Source organism: Haliaeetus albicilla, chromosome 4 (assembly GCF_947461875.1).
Source record: "Haliaeetus albicilla chromosome 4, bHalAlb1.1, whole genome shotgun sequence".
NCBI lineage: Eukaryota > Metazoa > Chordata > Aves > Accipitriformes > Accipitridae > Haliaeetus > Haliaeetus albicilla.
The window spans coordinates 53,477,309-53,494,963 of record NC_091486.1 but is presented as its reverse complement, the minus strand read 5'-3'; the positions used below and the strand labels follow the sequence as shown (position 1 = coordinate 53,494,963).

At 59.5% G+C, this 17,655-nt stretch overlaps 2 protein-coding genes across 6 annotated transcripts in view; one reads left to right on the top strand and one right to left on the bottom strand.

Moving 5' to 3' along the window:
* The window catches only part of MEGF6 (multiple EGF like domains 6), a 123,030-nt gene extending 120,523 nt beyond the window's left edge, over positions 1-2,507 (top strand). For all 5 annotated transcript variants that reach the window (XM_069782821.1, XM_069782819.1, XM_069782820.1 and 2 more), the window contains one exon: positions 257-2,507. In XM_069782821.1, coding sequence (XP_069638922.1) covers positions 257-324 — 68 coding nt within the window. In that variant the 3' untranslated portion in view covers positions 325-2,507. The remainder of the gene's footprint in view (positions 1-256) is intronic.
* A 318-nt stretch (positions 2,508-2,825) lies between these two features.
* ARHGEF16 (Rho guanine nucleotide exchange factor 16) lies at positions 2,826-15,878 on the bottom strand. The gene is made up of 15 exons (XM_069782825.1): positions 15,847-15,878; positions 13,823-14,387; positions 13,100-13,151; positions 12,437-12,606; positions 11,655-11,711; positions 11,220-11,380; positions 9,983-10,135; positions 9,227-9,356; positions 8,428-8,502; positions 7,215-7,307; positions 6,354-6,508; positions 5,757-5,966; positions 5,285-5,358; positions 4,678-4,779; positions 2,826-4,235 (listed from the first exon to the last, which is right to left on the bottom strand). Exons 2-15 carry the CDS (start codon positions 14,360-14,362, stop codon positions 4,096-4,098), a joined length of 2,112 nt encoding a protein of 703 aa, XP_069638926.1. The 5' UTR covers positions 14,363-14,387; positions 15,847-15,878; the 3' UTR covers positions 2,826-4,095.
* Between the last annotated feature and the right edge of the window lie 1,777 nt (positions 15,879-17,655).

Sequence of the window (17,655 nt, the reverse complement as noted above, 5' to 3'; positions counted from 1 at the left end):
GTACCAGACCCCGACAAGCCCCTTATTGCACACCGCAGCTGCGGGCACCAACCTAAAACTGCTGCTCCGACGTGAAGCAACGGAGCCTGGCTGCGGGCACGGAGCCTCGTCCTGCTGGGGAGGGCAGCGGGGAGGAGGCTGATGCCCCCCCCCAGGGCAGAGCAGCCGCACTGGAGCATCAGCCCTGCAGCGTCTCCACTCCAGAGCCGACACAGCGCACGGCGTAAGGACTGACCTGTCCCGGTTTCCCTTCCAGTTCTGCGGTCCCCAGAGCCCACTGGGTCACCTCTGTCCCAGGGGGGGCTCCAGCCGGGCGAGCACTAGGTCCCGCAGCTGCCGGTGCCCTCGGCGCGGCCAAGCAGCCACCCGAAGAAGCCAACGACCCATTCGACGAACTCGTTTACGAGCCACGTGAGCGGTCATCGTTTCCCCCGACAGCCTAAGCTGCTGCTTTTGGAGTTGTCCGAGCGAGGCTGAAGCGCCGAGCGTAAGCAGTTCGTCACGACGGCGCGGGCTGGACTCCGGGCACGCCACGAGGGCGAGCACGCCGACGCCGGCGCGTGTCCTCGGCCGGACACCAGCAGGAACAGTTCAGAAGCAATCGCTCCTGGTCAGCGGACTTCGATAGTTCATGGCAAATTGCTGGCCTTCATCTTTTGGGTGCTGGGCTTGGGGAGGGGGCTGAAATTACGGTCCAAAATAGGTATTTATGCAACAATATTTATGGGAAGGTGTACAACAGTGTCATCAGAACTGATGGCTGAATGTGCCCGGCTCTCCTGACATAGTGCCCCCTGCAGAAGTACCACCTTACTTGAATTTTTTTTTTTTTTAATTTGCATTTGCAATGGTCTTTTACTGTAAATTATCATCTACCGTGGGGAGAAGGCGTTGGGCTCTAGCACTTACTTACCACGCCGCCTCTGCAGAGCCGGTGCCCGCAGCCCGACCCTCCCTGTCAGCATGAGTCCCGGTTTGCATTTCCAGCGACAGGCGATTCCTCCCTCGCCGACGGTGCGGTCTGCTCTTGGCAAGCTTTGCAGGGGGTCAGGAGTGAAACTCCTGCTCTTCATAGCAGGAGTATATCAGCCTGCTTGAGCTGCCCACGTCATTTGCTCCACCGAAAAGCAAGCCTAAATTAAGTAATAATCAAAGATCCTGTGAAATAATTAAGTGTAATAATCAAAGATCCAAAGACACAAAGTTTTCGCATGGTCCGGTAAACACAAATCCCTATTTCAATGTTGTCGCCCCAACCCTGGACCCTGCGTTATTTTTCCATTCCAGTTGAACCCAGGAGCTGGGAAGGGTTCGGAGGCAGGAGGAACGGCCGGGAGGCTGCGCGGCTGCAGTCGGCTCCCAGCTCGGCAGCGAGCACGGCGTCACGGCAAAGCCGCGGCTGCCACCGGCAGCGACGGGGAACGCCATCGCCCCGGCAAGGGCCCCGGGCCAACAGCCTGCCCGAGCCAGGCCCCTTCATCTATTTGCACAAAGCTCTCGGGCAAATAGAGCCCGAGAGCCGACAATTGTCAAAAGCAACCAGGCTCTCTGCGAAGGAGATGGGACCTTCCCGTCCCAGCACATCTGCCTCTGCTGCTGCTGCTGCTGCTGCAGTCCAGCCCTGCCCAGGCGCTTGGCCTTTAAATTATTCCCACAGGGGCCAACTGAAAATAATAAAAGAATTGTTTCTTTTCCTGATGGAATTTATTTTAATCTGTATATAACTTGTAATTTGTTGCTAATTCTTTCCTTATTTTATTTCTTCCTTAACAGTATTTTTTGCATTAGGTATCATTATTGTGAAGAAATAATGTTAATATAAGTATGTAGTGAAGGACCAAAATTGTGTAATTAAGGTCGTATGTCGTATGATTGATAACCAGGGAGTAGGAAGATTTTGTCCACGTGCCAAATGACCCTGATCAATCCTGCTAGTCGCGCTGCCGATTCTCCAGACAATCATATGCTTTGTTACCTTTGCCTTGAAGCGACCCTCGCGTTAGACGAAGGTTTCTATTTATTTCCTCGGCCGGCTGGAAAGCAAACGCAGCCCCCGCCAGAAAGCGAGCGGCCCCTGCCCACGCGCCCTTCCACCGAGCGCGGCGAGCGATGCCACCGTGCCGGCGAGCGATGCCACCGTGCCGCGTGTCCCGCCGGCACCGAAGTGCAGGGAAGCGGTCTGCCTCGACGGACCTGCTCCAGGCGAGCCTGCCCTTAAGCATTGGGGTAAATCGGTCCCGTCCCGTTCCAGCACAAAAACCTGACCTGCAGCTCCGTGGCTCCTGCCCGGAGCAAGCCGGACATCTGAGCATGGGACTGCAGCAGCCCTGCATCTATGGGGGTTTTTTTTATACCATGATTTTTTTCCTGTTCTTACTTCTTAATTTGCTTCCTCTTTTCATGTAGCTAGTGTCTCTCTTTTTGGACCCCATCTCCTCTAATTTAGCACTGATGAAAAATTTTAATTCTTCCACAGTTAAGAGAAATAAACAGAAAGCCTCACTGAATTTCTACTTATCTTGTCTCGCTCAGTCAATTACACTTGAAACATGCTGCAACTGGCAGCAGATTTTTAGTCAGCTATTCCAAAGGATGGTTCCTGAGATGTGCAAATGTTGAGAGCAAGCGGAGGCCAGGACGGTGCTGCCAGCAGAAGGAAGCTTTCATTTTAGAGCTCATGGTGGGGCAACCTGGCTCCTTGGCACCAACCCGACGCAGAGCCATCGTGCTCAGGGACACCCATCGCCACTAACAGGTTAAACACAGGGCCCCACCGGTGCTGCCGACATTGCGTGCAGCTCCCTTTCGGGCAAGGAGAACGCGCCTTTCACTGGGATCCAGGAATTTATTGTTAATCCAATTAATCCTTTAACAGTTTAATCCAAACAGACACGTTACAACAATGGTGCCCCTGTGAATCCAAAGCCAGGCGGCGCGCAGAGCCGCCTCACCCCGACGTCGTAGCTGCCGTATCCCCTCCACGAGATGCAACCGGCTGAGCATCGCAGAGCTGCCGGCCAAGCCGCCCGGCCCCGTCTCCTGCCGCTGCCCCAAAGTCCCTGCGGCGTTAAACACCCGACCCACCAAAAACCCCAGATTCACGCTGCTCAGCTACGGCAGAAGCAGCACCCTGCCTCAGCCCTCTTCGTTAATCACTTGTCGGTGCTAATTCTGGGGGAGAAGGGGAGGAGAGGGGAGCGCTCTGCCTCAGGAAGGCTGAGGTTTGACCCTCCATCGCTACATCCCTCTCCAGGGGGGCTGATCTCCCACCTTGTGCCCCGGCACATCCACGTGCCCACCTCAGGAGACGGGACAGGCAGCCGGGAGCTGCAGCATCGCTCCTCTTCATGCTCCCGGCTTGCTCGTTTGGTGGGACTTGCAAATTGCTTCCCTCTGGCTGGAGCATCCCATTTTTGGCCCCTGAGCTGACCCCATGACAACAACTCTGACTGCACCAGCCTCCGGCACCTGCTAATTTAGCAGGGGACTGAAAGGTGGTGGGCATCACCTCACCCTGCGGAGGTCAGAGCTGTGCTCAAAAGAACGGAGAATGCTTGGGGGGGGGGGAACAGAAGGGAAGGAAAAAAAAAGAAAAAGAAAGAGGAGGGAAAAATTGGGTCAAGGAATAAGCCTAGCATATAGATTTCAGTTCCTAAAAATTCTTGATTCAGGTTTGCTCTCCCTACGCCCCAGGCCTCCCCACGCAAGGTGTGCAGCTGCTGCCAGCAGGCGCTGGCCCAGAAATCAGCAGGGAAAGAGACGGCAGCACGAGGCCTTCACAGAGCCCAGAACGCAGCCGCAGCCTTTTCAACTTGAGCCAACGCCTTGGCTGGCTCTGGAAGCCCATTCCAGGTCATTAATACTAGCGTCGGCCAGGAGCGCTCGGATGCCGGGTCTCGCATTAATTAGCTGCTGTCACGGCCGCTACACAAACCGGTCCCGAATGATACGATCTGCTGCCCGTGACCGCTCGAGACAAACGAAATTCAAGAAGAAAGGCTCTCCCACGCCCTTCTCGCTATGGGCTCGGTCCGCAGAGGTCTGAAGACCCCCTGAAAGAAGTCACGACAGAGGCATCTTCCCTCGGCCGTCAGCCTACACGTCGGTCTCTATCCGCAGCCGCTCCATCCGGCGGACGTTGCATTCCACTGCCGCGCGGCTGGTGATCTGCCGGGCGCAGGACTGGGGAAACCAGCCCCGTTCACCGTCCCTCAGCCTCTCCCCCCAGCACCAGCCTAGGAGGAGAACAGAGCGGGTGATGAAGGACGACGAAGGGCCACGGCTCCCGGGGACGCACATGGAAGGAGAGGGCTGCCCGCTCCCCTTCCCACGGAGGTGCCAGCTGGAGGCATCCAGGGAAAGCTTTGCAAGGGAGGCGGTTTCTCATTTACTGCCTGTTCTGGGGCTTATTTCCCTCCCTTCCCGGGTCTCTGCTGCTGGCTGCCACAGGAGTCACCGGTAAGGAACGCGGCAGTGCCACCTCCGTCAGCCTCCGGGGACCCGCCGTCGTCTGCTGGGACACAGCACCAGCCAGAGACACGGACCCCACCGGCAGCTAGGGCTTCCTGGAAGCTTCTGAAAATTGCTAAAATCCCGGTTCGCTGGCATCACTGAAGCTTTTTCCCCCGCCTAGGGTAAGACTTCCCCGGCCGCAGCTCCCCACTCGCCGACCCTTACCGTCCTCTCCGCCCAACACCAGGACGACGTCAGCCTGCTGCAGGGAAATCTCGTCCGCCTCTTTAGCCAGGTAGGCGCGGGTTATCTCCACTTGGCTCAGATCTGCAGAGGACAACGGACGGCGGGGACCCAGTGAGACGGCACGGCCGGCAGCCCGGCACGCGTGGCCGGTGGCCCTGCCTGGAGGTGGCCCCCCGCCGGGGCTGGGCAAGCTGCTCCAGCCCAGCCTGGCTGCCCACCTCGACGGCTCCGCAGCAAGCCGTGCTCCGTTCCCCTCCGGTCCCTGTCCCGCATCTCTCTGGCTGCCCCCTCCAAGCACATGGGGAGGAGAAGCCAAACCTCTTCTTACTGACAGCCGGAGGCATCCCCGGAATTTCACTCTGCCTCCCGGGAAACATTGAAGGTTTAGTGTGACCGATAACTTAATGGGAGGCAACTCCTAACGAGCAAGGTGTGGTACCCTGAGCTCTCCATCGACACATGTCCTCAGCTCCTTCTCCACCAGGAGCGGATAAAACCAGGTAGAAACCTGTGCCTGCAAATGCTCAGGCTCTAGCGCAACCGCTAACCCCTGCAGATCCAGGCCAGACCTCCCGCATGCCGGTACCTCCTTTAGGAGTGGTGTCAGGCTTTTCCTTTTCTCTGTGCATCAGCGCAGCCATCCACCGGGCCCGGTCACTCCTGGCAGAGGGAAAGCCCGTATTACCAAGAAAGCCATAGAGATGGGATGCTGGCAGTAGCTGGGAAATTTCCAGCAGGATGAAGGCTTTCAAGGGAAGTCAGACTGGACAAACATTAGATCAGAGCATTCACCGTAAAGGTACTTCAGAAGCGGTACACGCCACCCAGCCGCTTTGCTTCATTTCGACAGGGAAAGCACTACGTGGGAATTATAACGGAAATCTAAGCAAGAGAAAGGAACAGAGCAAGGGGAGAAGCCCCCGCAGGTCCCCCTTTCTGGGCAGAGGAGCGGGGAGGGAAAGGGTGCTTCACAGAACCCTCACGGGGATTTCCAAGGCACCAGTTTATCCCACAAGCAAGAACGCACGCGCCCTGTGAAATCCCACCGGGCCACTCACAGCGTCTCTGCCGACAGCACGATCTCCTCCCGCCTGCCCTCACTGTCTTTCTCCATCACCACCCGGAGCAGATGCCCACCGGCCGTGCCGCGGGCCGTGCTGCCGCTCCCGGTCTTGCCGGGAGGAGGGGAAGGCGGGTCCGCGTTCTCGATCTTCTCCACCGTGATCTGGTCCAGCGTGGCATAGTTCACGACGGTGTAGCTCTCCTCGCTGCGGCAAAGACGGGAATCGGCACCTCAGCCGCTCTGGCAGCCGCAGAACCGATGCTGCCGGCTGGGATGGAGCTGACTCCCGGCACCGGCTCGGAGCCCCGGCAGGTGAAGTTCAGTGGGCATCGCCGAGGTGACCCTCATGGCAAGGACACGAGCTGATGCCCGGGGTTGGGACAAGGCTCTGCGGACTTGCCGGCCGCCCACAAACAGAAGCCGGGCGGCGGAGCTGGGTGCTGCCCTTCTGGCTAACAAGGGACACTTCAATAAAGGTCAAAACAGGGAAGTCTCAAGACTTAGGCTACGTGCTGCTTGGGAAATTGAGATTTTAAAGCGCCTAGTTGTTTTCCAGGGACAGGAAGCCCCCCGCGTCCCCTCCGGGCCTTACCTCTTCTTCTTGGTTATGATCAGGACGTCGTTGAACAAGAAGAGGTAGCAGAGCCTGCCGGCCCCTCGGCGGAAGATGCCCGCTTCTTCCGACAGCAGCAGGTAGAGCTCCCCCCGCTTCAGCAGCCAGCGGGAAGCAGAAATCAGCGGGAAAGGCTGAAACAGATCCGGGGAAACTCTGACTTACTACCTGTCTCACAAGCGGCAGGCAAAATCAAGTCAAGAAGCTGTGTTTGAACTCGCAGTGGACCCCGGGGTCAGTCAGGACGGACACATCACAAGTTTTTAAACATCTTTTCCAGGAGGCAGCCATGCACCCCGCTCCAGCATGCCCGGAGACGCAGCCCCCCCGAACCGCAGCAGTGGGGCACAACGTCAAGGCTTTACTACAGCCCTTTAGAAATGTGCCCCTATCTGACAGTCCTGGCAGACAGACGAAGCCCCGTGTCTGTCTGGAGCAAGACAGCAAGGGCAGACATCGCTGCCAGCTGATCCACCCAGGTAAAACCTCCCCTGGTCAGGGGCAAGCCCAGCTTTCGCCACCCGTGTGCAGGAGATGAAAGCTCACAGCGAGGCAGAAGAGAAAGGGCAGGGCTGTGAGGGACGGTGGATTATCCAGGACTACGCTGCTGCACCCTCCAAGCTGGCAGGACGAGTGCTCAAAAACTTATATTTAAGTCAGAAGAGCAGGAAAAAACGGTCACCCCGGGCATGGAGCAGTGATGCTGCTGCTGGCAGCGATGCTCCAGCCGGTCAAGGCTTCCTGGAAGGATTCCCAGGACAGGCCTGACATGCCTGGGATGGGCCCCTCTAACAGCACACCCCAGAAGATTTCCCCCCCGCCTCCTCCACAGGACCTCACCTTCTTCTTTCCAAATTCCAGCTGTTTCTGCAGGGTGTACATCTGCTCTGTCCTCTCCATAGCACGAGCTCCCTCGTTGCAGTTCTTAACCAGCTAGAAGAAGACGACGACCACAAGGGAAGCGGAGAACGGCAGGATGCTGAGCCCAGCCGTCCTCCGCACCAGCACCGGTACTGCCGGCGAAGGGTCAGGCGGCTGCCCTGCTTCCCTCAACGGGAGAAGCAGCCGAATCCCCACGCAGGTTTCAAGGCAGGTTTGGGGAAAGGCAGCTGGAGGTTCTCCTGCCACCAGAGATCTCCAGGAGAGAGATGGCACGTTTGCTCTGCCTGGAGAAGGACCAAAGTGAAAGCGCACCAACACCGAGCTTCGCCGAGGAGCAATACGAAGGGGAAGAATTAATCACCCCGAGAGAGGAGGTTAAGAGAGGAGGACGAACAAGCAGACAGACGGAGGGGAGGACAGAAGCCTTCCGCAGGCAGGTGAAGCGATGCCACCCTTTGCATCTCCGAGGGCAGCCGCTGGGCACCCTGGCCCCTCGCGTTATCCCTCCCGAGCAGAGGCACCTCCGCCTGCCGCCCCTCCGGCCCGGCGGTCGTGCGTTTTGTTCCCCCGACGGATGTGTGAGCGGGACAGACCGCTCCGGAGCAGCCGGAGCGCATTGCCAGGAGCCGGTCTTTAGGGGGGACAAAAGGAAGAGCCACCACTGCCGCTTTGGTGGCCGTGCTCTCCGCAGCACATCGCCTTGCGCGAGTGACCACCAGATGGGAAAGCAGATGGAGATGGGACGCGGGAGCACGAACAGCATGCGGCTCACGACTGCCATCGCTTCTGCTGCGCCTTCGCTCCTCTACATTTGCTCTTTGCCTAAATCTCCAAAAACCACGGCAAGTAAGTGTTGCAGCTCGCTATCACCTCGAGGGAGGCTCTGAGAAGGGAGAGCACTAACGGAGAAGATGACGCTAAAGGAAAGGACAAAAGATGGGCCAAAGAGGAAAGAAGAAGAGATGACAAAAAAAAAGGAAAAAACAAGATCAGGTAAAAAAGGTGAGCGAGGGAGAAGACGCCTACATCCAGCAGCTATTTGGAGCAGAGAGATCTCAAGTGAACCGATGCAGGGAGGGAAAATGAGAGGCCAGAACCGCAGGCTCGGGGCCAGAGTGACGGAACGGTGCGCTGGAGGAGGAAAGGTGGAGAGCTGGCAGCCGGGCCTCACCTTGCTGATGGCTTTCAGAGCTCTGGTGGCAGCTCCGTACGCTGCAGTGCATGCTTTTGTTTTTTGACAGACCGTCTAGAATTTCAAGATAAGACGCTTTAGTGATATTGCCAGACAGAGAACTGCGCATCAACCGCTTCCCTGGGATTTCAGGATGCGACATGTGCTCGAGCCGGTGCCAAGGGCCAGCCTGGCAGCGGGGCAGGCACGAGGCCAAAGCAAGGTTTAACAGTGCTGGTAGCTGTGAATCGGATTTCTGATGGGGCTTTCGCATCGGATCTGTGCCTGACCGTCACTGTCACCCCATGCGCTGGGAAGCCCCCTGCCCTCACCCCTGCAGCCCATTACAAACTGGGAGCCGTTACTAGAAATCCCACGTCCAGCAGCTTTGCTGTTCAGAGCAGCTGGGACCAGAAGTCCCCGATTTCAGCGAAGCTTGTGCAAGACCTGCTTTCCCTTCCTCGGCCACCTGACCAGTAATCAAACCGGACGGTAGTGCCACCCCACTCTGGGTATCTGGACGCAGCACAGGGCACAGAAGAACCTTATGTTACTTGGGTGGATGGTGCTGAGATGTGAAAGCATTTTTCACAATGCTTTAAGCTGCACGTCTGACGCCCACAAGAAGCGGAGCGCTCCTGATCTAAATCCTGAATACAGGCTCAGGCATCCCAGCCTCAGCTCCCAGAGGGATGGAAGTCCAAGCAGAAGGCTGTCCCGGGCTCGGGAAACCACAGAAGGGTATGACACTGTCACCTCTTCAGAGGTGCCAAGCAATGCCACCGTGTGACTTACTTACATCTAACAGCAGAGGAAGCCGTGTTACCCTCTGCATAGGGAGAATGAGAAATGATATCATTGGCAGGCCTCCACATTCTGGTTTCCTTTCAATTTGTTTCAAGGTCTCTTTAAATAAGGGGTTTGTGGTTCTGGAACAGGACAAGAAAGCTCCATTAATGCTGTTCTTCAGCTACCAAGATTTTCCAGCAGCTCTCCACGCACGAGAAATGCAGTGCAGCGACGGCACTGCCTCTGGGGCTCAACGGCAGTCTGCTGAGCTCAGGGCGCGCAGCTGGGGCGGAAAACAGACCGATCCGTTAGCAGGTGGTGGAAAAGCACCTAGCGATGTCGAGTCCACCAAGAGGCGGATAAAGCCATAGGTGTACCAACGGTGGACACAAACTTGACCTGTACCACCAGTATGATCTGGAGATGAACAGCCTCCATACGTGTCCCTAACACAGCACGTACGTGTTACCGACCTTGGCTTTGGTATGTGGTAGCTTTACCCCCCACTTAGACCCATCCTTCACCCTTCTTACACCACAACCCAAATCTCATCCTAATCACCCGACACGGAAACGCTGAGGGCTAGAAGTTGAACTCTGCTCAGAAAGGAGACAGCCTTTCTTAGGGAAAAGGAAACACCCACAGGCTGAGGGAGCCACGTGCGGGTCACGGTCCCGTCTGCAGCCACTAGCATCCCGGTAGCCCAGAGACCCCTTGCAGGCAATTCCCTCGCAAGCCCAAAGCCGGAGCGCACGGCAGTACTCACAGCAGCTTCTGAAGTGTCCTCTGCTGGTAGACTTCATTGGAGCAGTAGCTGATGTAAGGATTGAAGTGGTTCGAGGCGTGTTCTTCCACTATGTCGCTTATGTCGGGAATTAGGAGGTTTTCCTGGTGTCGCTTCTCTAAGTCTTCAAAGAATCTAAGGAGAGAATTTCAAGTAACTTCACTACATGACTCGTCAGGGCCAGACAAACCGAACGGATGCATATTCAACAATGTTCCCACTGCAACTTTTCCCCAGTCTTCCCAGAGGAGACAAGACCCTGGATCCCTTCTGCACAGGTCAGCTCCACGCAGCCGAGACATCGACATCTCCAGCGCGGCTCCGAGCAGCTCTGCGGCAGAGATGGGGCACGCAGCTCTCGAGCTTCAGATGCACCACGCTTCCTCCGTTCCCACACGAGATCCCTCCTTCCCTTTAGCTCTCTGGGAAGATTCATTTCTGCCCCATTGGGGCCATTTCTGCCCAGCTGCGGGAAGCCGCAAGCCCTCAACACCCCTGCAGCAGCTCCCGGGGCTGCCGCATCCCCGCCTGCGCTCTCCTCCTGCTGCTTTCCCACACGGACACGGCTTGCCGGCCGCCCCGAGCACCAGCTCCCGAGGCGTTTGCTCCCCATCTCCCAGGGAAGAAAGAGCCATGCTTACGCTGGCTCTTCGAAGGTGCAGTTTCAGTGCCTGCACCCGAGCGATTCCCTGCCCGCGCGTTGGAACAAGCAGCCACTCGCCGCGGTGGCTCAGCCGCCCCGTGCCCCGCTTTCAGCCATGCCGCAGCCGGGCTGGAGCCCCGGCGCTACCGGCTCCTCCTGCCTGTCTCACCAGCCCAGAGGCAAAGGGAGGCACCACCTTCACGGCCGGACACCCCAGGAGGAATTTCCAGGCAAACAGGAGTGTCCCAGGCACGGGGATCGGCTCAGCCAGCTTTAGGTGCCTGATTGCAGCTACGTGACTGCGTGCTACCATTATAACCCATTAAAAAAACTGGGCGGCATCAGGGTAACAGACCCTTCAACAGATGTTCGGGTCCTGAGCGTGTAACAGCATGAAGCTGCTGCAGGGGAGCGTGCCGCGACCCAAGGCACCGGGAAGAAGGGCAATGGGTGTGATGTCTCAGCACCTTCAACAGCCCAAGGGACGGTTGGTTTTACAGGGCAAATAAATGGAGTGCCAGCGTCCCTCCTCCCGGCCTGCCTGGCCCCAAGCCCACGCCGACGGCCCCCACTTGCCTGGTGCTGACCGCCAGGATGTCGCTGATGTTGGAGAAGAGGTGGTGGTGCTCCGTCTGAGTCATGGTCTCCTTCAGCTCCTCCGACCTCATGAAGTGGCACACCAGGATGCTCAGGCTGTGCATGTAGGAGTACTCAGAAGTGATGATCTCAAACATCGCCTGGAAAAAGCAAGGCAGTGAAGATGTAACAGCACAAGCTGACTAACCCAGACAGCGAATGAAAGCTTGGCTGTATCTTCTTTACATTTGGTTGGCACGAAGCCACTGGAAATGACTTTGCTCCAACAGCACGGTGTTCCCTGTATCAGCTCATACGCTGCCTGGCCTACACCAAAAACTTTGGTGCTTTTTAGGACACCCAGCCACACGTGGGTGGCCCCGCCACCTTCGGCGTTGACCCCACGCTCCCAGGGACGTCGAAGGCTCCTCTCACCTCCTGCCGCTTGCGCTCTTCGGGGGATATCCTTTGGAGGATGCCCGCTTCCAGCACCTGCGGGCGAGAGGCCGGGATCAGCAGCCGCCTTCGCTGTGACCGACGGTCCTTGCACGCCCTCTAGTGCGGTCGGGGGCTGAGCCCAGCCCCGCACAACCCGCCAGCCGCCCTGCAGCATCTCCCATCGCTGCATCTCCCATTGCTGCCGCATCTCCCATCGCCGCATCTCCCATTGCCGCCGCGTCTCCCATCGCCGCATCTGCCATCACTGCCGCGTCCCCCATCGCCGCATCTCCCAGCGCCGCCCCATCTCCCATCGCCGCCCCATCTCCCACCGCCGCATCTCCCACCGCTCCCCAGCATCTCCCGCTGCTCCCCAGCATCTCCCAATGCTCCCCAGCCTGCAGCCGTCAGCTGATGCCGCTCCGCAGGAGGAGATTATTCTCCCCCAGGGTCAGCAGGGAAAGCCCCAGTATCCAGCAGCAGCACCTGCCTTCTCCCACCCACGGGTGAACCTCTCACAAGCACAACCACAGCAGCTCCGCTGGCATCCCGACAAGCCTGGACAGGAACCTGCATGTCCCAGCCAGGGCTGGACAGCCCCAAAAGATCCCATCACAAAGACTAATGCTGCAGAATTATCCGCTCGTGGTTTGTTCAGCAGCTCAGAGAGCTTTTAAAATACACGCAGCGGTGGGTGCAATGCATCACGAGCGCGGGAGCGGGCATGGCGAGGGCAAGCGGGGCTTTTCGGACCCTCCAGGCTGGGCTGCTGCCCCTACCTCCGGGAGCTGGCTCCAGGTCACCTGCGCCGGGCGATAGCTCTGCACCACGATAGCTGCACCCGGAGGGGACGGCTCTCCGGGGATGGATTCCTCCAGCAAATCCTCATCTGACTCATGGCTGACAGAGTTCAGACCTCTCTCACGGATTTCCTGATACAGCTGGGGCTCTGCAGAGGAAAAGGCACGAGGTCAGCGAAGCCTCTCCCAGCCGTGGCCCGCAGCTTCCCTTCCCACCACTGCCTCACCCCGTCGGCCAAGAGCCCTGCCACAAGCACCGGCAAGCCAGAACCAGCACCTCCCCGCCGAGGCTGGACTTTGCACCGCACCGACTAACCGGCAGCTCCCGCTCCTGACGGCTTCCCGCAGCCAGCGCGCAGCTCTCCCGTGTTTGCCCAGCGCAAGCAAAGCTGGGAGCGCTCTGGCCGGGAGCGTGGCAGCAGCCTGAGCGTCATCACGCCCCGGGGAGTGGGAAAGCAGGGCTGCGATGCTCCTCTTGCAGGTGGGGAAAGGGAGGCAAAAGCAATTGCCCCAGGCCAGGGACAAGCAGCAGCACATGCGGCAAAGGGAATTCTAGGGATTCGCTTCGCCGAGAAGTGCCCCGGTGCCCGGCGAGGCAGAGGGGACGCCGGCGCTCTCGGGAAGACGGGAGGCAGCACTCACGGTCCTTGAACGAGCCGCCACGCTTCTGCACCCTCCTCCGCCCAAAGGTTCTCTGCAAGAGGAAGAAGAGGAGAACGCGCTGCAGTTACTCTGTTTTGGTGGCCCTGGGAAGCATTTAGCAACTTCAGGAAAGGGGAGAAGTTACCTCTGCCAGCAAACACCACCCTGTCCTTTCAGCCTGATTTCTGTCTGAGCTTTTGTTTGCCTTACCGAAGTGACTCAGCTTTCACCTTGTGTTATCGGGGTCACGATCTAAACCACTCTGCAGTCTGGCCGCTGCCTTACCTATCTCTCCCTCTCACACCTGGACTTTGCCTGCCCTGGAGTCTCCTTCTCCCGGGACCTGCTTTATCCATGTTTGGCTACCTCAGAGCCGCACACCCAGCCAACCCCACCCTGCAAACGTGCCCGCAGCCACCCACCGACAAGCGGGAGCCCCGGAGCAGCCGGTGACGCTCCCCGCCAAAGCCACGTCAGCTCTTGCCGGGCTCTCTGGGGACCTACAGCATCTGCTGGTGACACGCAGGCTTCCCAAGGCACGAGTCACGTCCCCACGCTCCGCAAGCCCTGCCGGCTCCACGGCGGGCCGACGCAGCTCCGTGACCGACAGGGACTTGCAGGAAAAAGGCTCCGCAGATTCCCCGGCAGCAGCTCATCGCCAGGGAAAGCAGGGGCTCGATCCCCACCCGAGAGCAATCGGGCAACAGCGGGCGCGAAACCCACCTTGTTCCTGCCGGGGCTGCGGGCAGGCAGGGCGCTGCCCTCCTCCGACACGGGTTTCAGCGAGGGGACGGCGTTCGCCGGCTCCGGCTCCGCGCCCGGGCCCTTCATGGCCGCGCGGTAGGACATGTTCCTCAGGTTGCGCTTGAGGGCCCCCCCGCCGTCATCCTCCACCTCCAGGGGAAGGCCGGGGACGGCCGCCTGTTTCGGGTTAGGGCTCAGGGGCTCTCGGCTCACCCCGACGCTCTGCTGCCGGGAGGGGTTGTTCCTGGTCTTGGTGGAGACAGCCAAGCTTTTGGGGATCAGCTGCTGGGTTCCCACCTTCAGCGCGGCCGGGCTGTCTGTGCTGAGGACGATGCGGCGGGGCTCGGCCGAGGTGGGAGAACCCACTGGTGGGAGCGAGGCGGCGGTGGGTGCCGTGGCGAAACTGCACTTCCCGGGGGGGGAGGTCGGGCTGGGGGGCTCCGGCCGTACTGGGTGGCATCGGTACTCCAGGAAAAACGTCTTGTCATCCACAGAGCTGCCGGAGGGGCTCCGAGACATGACGGCGGCACAGAGAACCAGAAAGCTGCGTAAGACAGACAGGCAGATGGAACAACTTTTCCCAGAGGGCATTTACACTGAACCATGGCCGGGGTACCGTTTCGCACAGGGAACCTCGGGGCAGCGCAGGACCCAGCCTCCGCTTTCCCGGGGTGCAGTACGCAGGCAGAGCCCGTACAGACACACATTCGGATGCTCTCAGCACCCACGTGCCTCTCTCGGGGCCGCCAGGCTGGTGGCTCCCGAAGCCTACGTCTGGCTTCAGGCGGAGCGGTGCAGGATGCGGCCAGGTGCCAGGGAGCAGCCGGGCCATGCAGCAGGCACTTCTCCTCTCCCCAAGTCTCCTCTGCCACTACCACACCTCTGTGTCCCCTTTTAATCCCCTTTGGGGACTGGGGGTGCCGCCAGCCTGAGCCACCAGGGCCGGGCTTTACCTTCCTGGCTTCCACATCCCCCGGGCTGACGTGCTGCGCAAACCCCGGCGGGCGCCTCACGGCGAGCCCTGTGCTCTTCAAAGCTTGTACCCGTCCCAAACCGCTCGGAGGAGCGGCTCCCCACCCCGTGCAAAAAAAACCAACCACCAGCCCGAGTCCCTAAAGCTCCTTGTCCGGGGTTAAGCTTACTCATCTCCGCCTGTGCCACACCGCGTACCGCGCGCCTACAGAACAAACACCCGGCGGAGCATTTTACACCCACTGCCTACCCTGTTAGTTACGTAATTCGAGGAAAACCTGCGCTTTAATTCCTCTCGACCGAGATCCCGCTGTGTGCCATCGCCACCTCCGAGCTGTTCTTTTTCAAAGGCCACAGACCAGGAGCCAAGACTCGAATGCATTTCCCTGCATCAATGACTGGCAGAAGGACAATCCAGACCCGTCAACAAAAGCTCGTTTGACCAAGACGCCGCTCGTTTTCCTACCCTCGGATGAGGGACACGTGCCTTTTGGCCAGAGGTCTGCCAAAAGTCCTACGGACGAGGAAAGCGCTACATTCCGCCCTTAACTCCTAGCCTCAGCACCAGCCCCGGTCACGAGAAAGGGACGTGCCCCATTTCCGAGGCACCGGGTGCTGCATCACTGGGCGTCTCCGGTGCCGCCGCGGGAGTGCCGGATCGCTCGCCGGGGCCTTGCACCCGCGCCGCTCCGCGGTCCCGGCTGCACCGGGGCACACGATGCCCAGACTCCCGCCAGCACCCGAACTCTGGCGGTCGTGTGCGGGGAGGAGCTGCTCGCTGGGATAATTTAATACCGCGTTATATTCTAATCTAAATACTCTAATTTCATATCCCTGGGGGACCCGGCCGCCATCCCAGTCTCTGGAGCCGAGACAACGACCGCCCGCTCCCAAACCGTGGGAGAAGCCGCTCCCACGCCCTCCCGCTGCTGCCCGGAGCCGCCTCCCGGTCCCGGTCCCGGTTCCTCCCCGGGATCCCCCCCCGCCCCCCTCCCCCGGGAAACGACCGGTCCCGCGGGGCCCGCACCTACCCGCGCCCCTCGGAGCCCAGCGCCGCGGTGGGCGGGGCAGGCCGCGCCGGTGGGCGGGGCCGCGGCGCGGAGGGGCGGGGCCGCGGCGCGGAGGGGCGGGGCCGCGGCCTGAGGCGCCGGGGTCTCGCTTAGCGCCGGGACCGGGCAGGGGTGAGGGGGAGGCCGGGGCGCTGCCCCGAAGCGGGGCCCGCCGGTAGCCCGGGCACCTCGGCGGGGAGGAGAGCTTTGCTCGGCCTCCGGGCGCCGTGCTGGGGTTCATCCCCGTTTCACAGGCCCAAAGAAGCTGGCTCGGCTCGCCCCCGGCACGTTGTTTTGCCGCTTCGTGCCATCGCTCCAGGCAGGCGCGACCCCAGCGCTTCTCTGCGAGCCCCCGCGCTCCCTCAGGGCCTGCTGCGCTCCCTCAGGCCCTCCCATACTCCTTCAGGCCCTTCCGTTCCCGAAACGCCCCTCGCCGAAGGTTACGCGACAATTCGGCGTCGCCCTCCCGTCGCGGGAGACAAACCGCCGCTCCCTGACCGTCCTCGGGGGTCCGCGGGTCCAGCAGCGGCCGCTCCGTCACCTCCAGCAGGCCCGTGGCAGCCCAGGCCTCCCGCGGTTACGCGTAATCCTGGGCTGTCCCTCTGCTTTTTCGGGTGCCGCGGGCTCCCCGAGGGGAAGGGGATCTAAGAAGGGTCAGGCTGTTGACAGCCGCCCGGTAAGGCCAGGCTCAACAGTGCTCTCTGTATTTACTGGGAACAGACTTTTCCTTGACCTTCTCTCTTGCCCCTGCTCCGATTTTCCCCCGCCCCTAAAAATGGAGCCTTTCTCTTGCTGGTTTATGGTGAATCTCAAGTGCTTTCTGGATGACAAAGTCCACTTGTCAGCAATATTCTTTTAAAAGACTCTGTTCTCTTCTCTCCAAGGCCTGCCCGACAATCGCTCTATTATCAGAGCTTTCTTATCCGATAGATTTTTTTTTTTTTTCTTTTCCCTCCGGGGTTAATAAGGAAAAAGGTTGCCAGCCGTCACAGAGAGGCAGAGGGTTTCTACTCAAGAGTTCAGCTAAGACTGGAACCCTCGCATGGCGAACTCCAGGGAAGGGCTATTATGCTGTACGTAGGATCCCATCATTTGATCACGATGAATGACTTTTTGAAGCCGAGACCATTCATCGGTTTTGTAATGCGTGTCGTTAGTTCAAAGACCCTGCTTTCAAGTCATTTTTGCTCCCAGGGCCCCCGCTGAAACATCTGACCGCTATCACTAGATAGTTCGCTAACTCTCGGCTCATAGTTGTGAAAGGAAATATTCTTGGCATTTTTAGATAGCTCACGAACGCCTTGGCTGAACCTATTCCCCCAGACCGTGCTGGCTCTTCCCCGCGAGAACGCCGCCGCATCCCTTCGGCGGGATGAGACGTGGCTCGGCAGCACTGCCTGGTCCTTCTGGACCTCGGCAGCAAGGAGGGCAGTCCATCATTTAGTTTCCTGAAGCTCTTTCGAAGTATCACCAACCAAGCACGTAAAGTGTCAGACAACAAAAGTTACCGCAGAGGCGGCGAGGGCTCATTAGCGTCCTGCCACGTTATCCAACGCAGAAACGCTCTGCCAGCTCCGGGTACCTTACCGGTCATCCCACGTAGCCCTCAGGCGAGACCGTGAATGCACCGCCGCATCTCCCAGGGCTGCCTGCTCCCCCCCCGCGCCCTCCCTGGAAAGCAGCCCCTCGTCAGAGAAAATCGAAGAACACGCCGGGCATCAGAGAGGGCGGGCAGCGCCGCAGAGCCTGCGCGGTTCTCCAGGAGGACGCGCGGCGTTGCAAGGAGCAGCG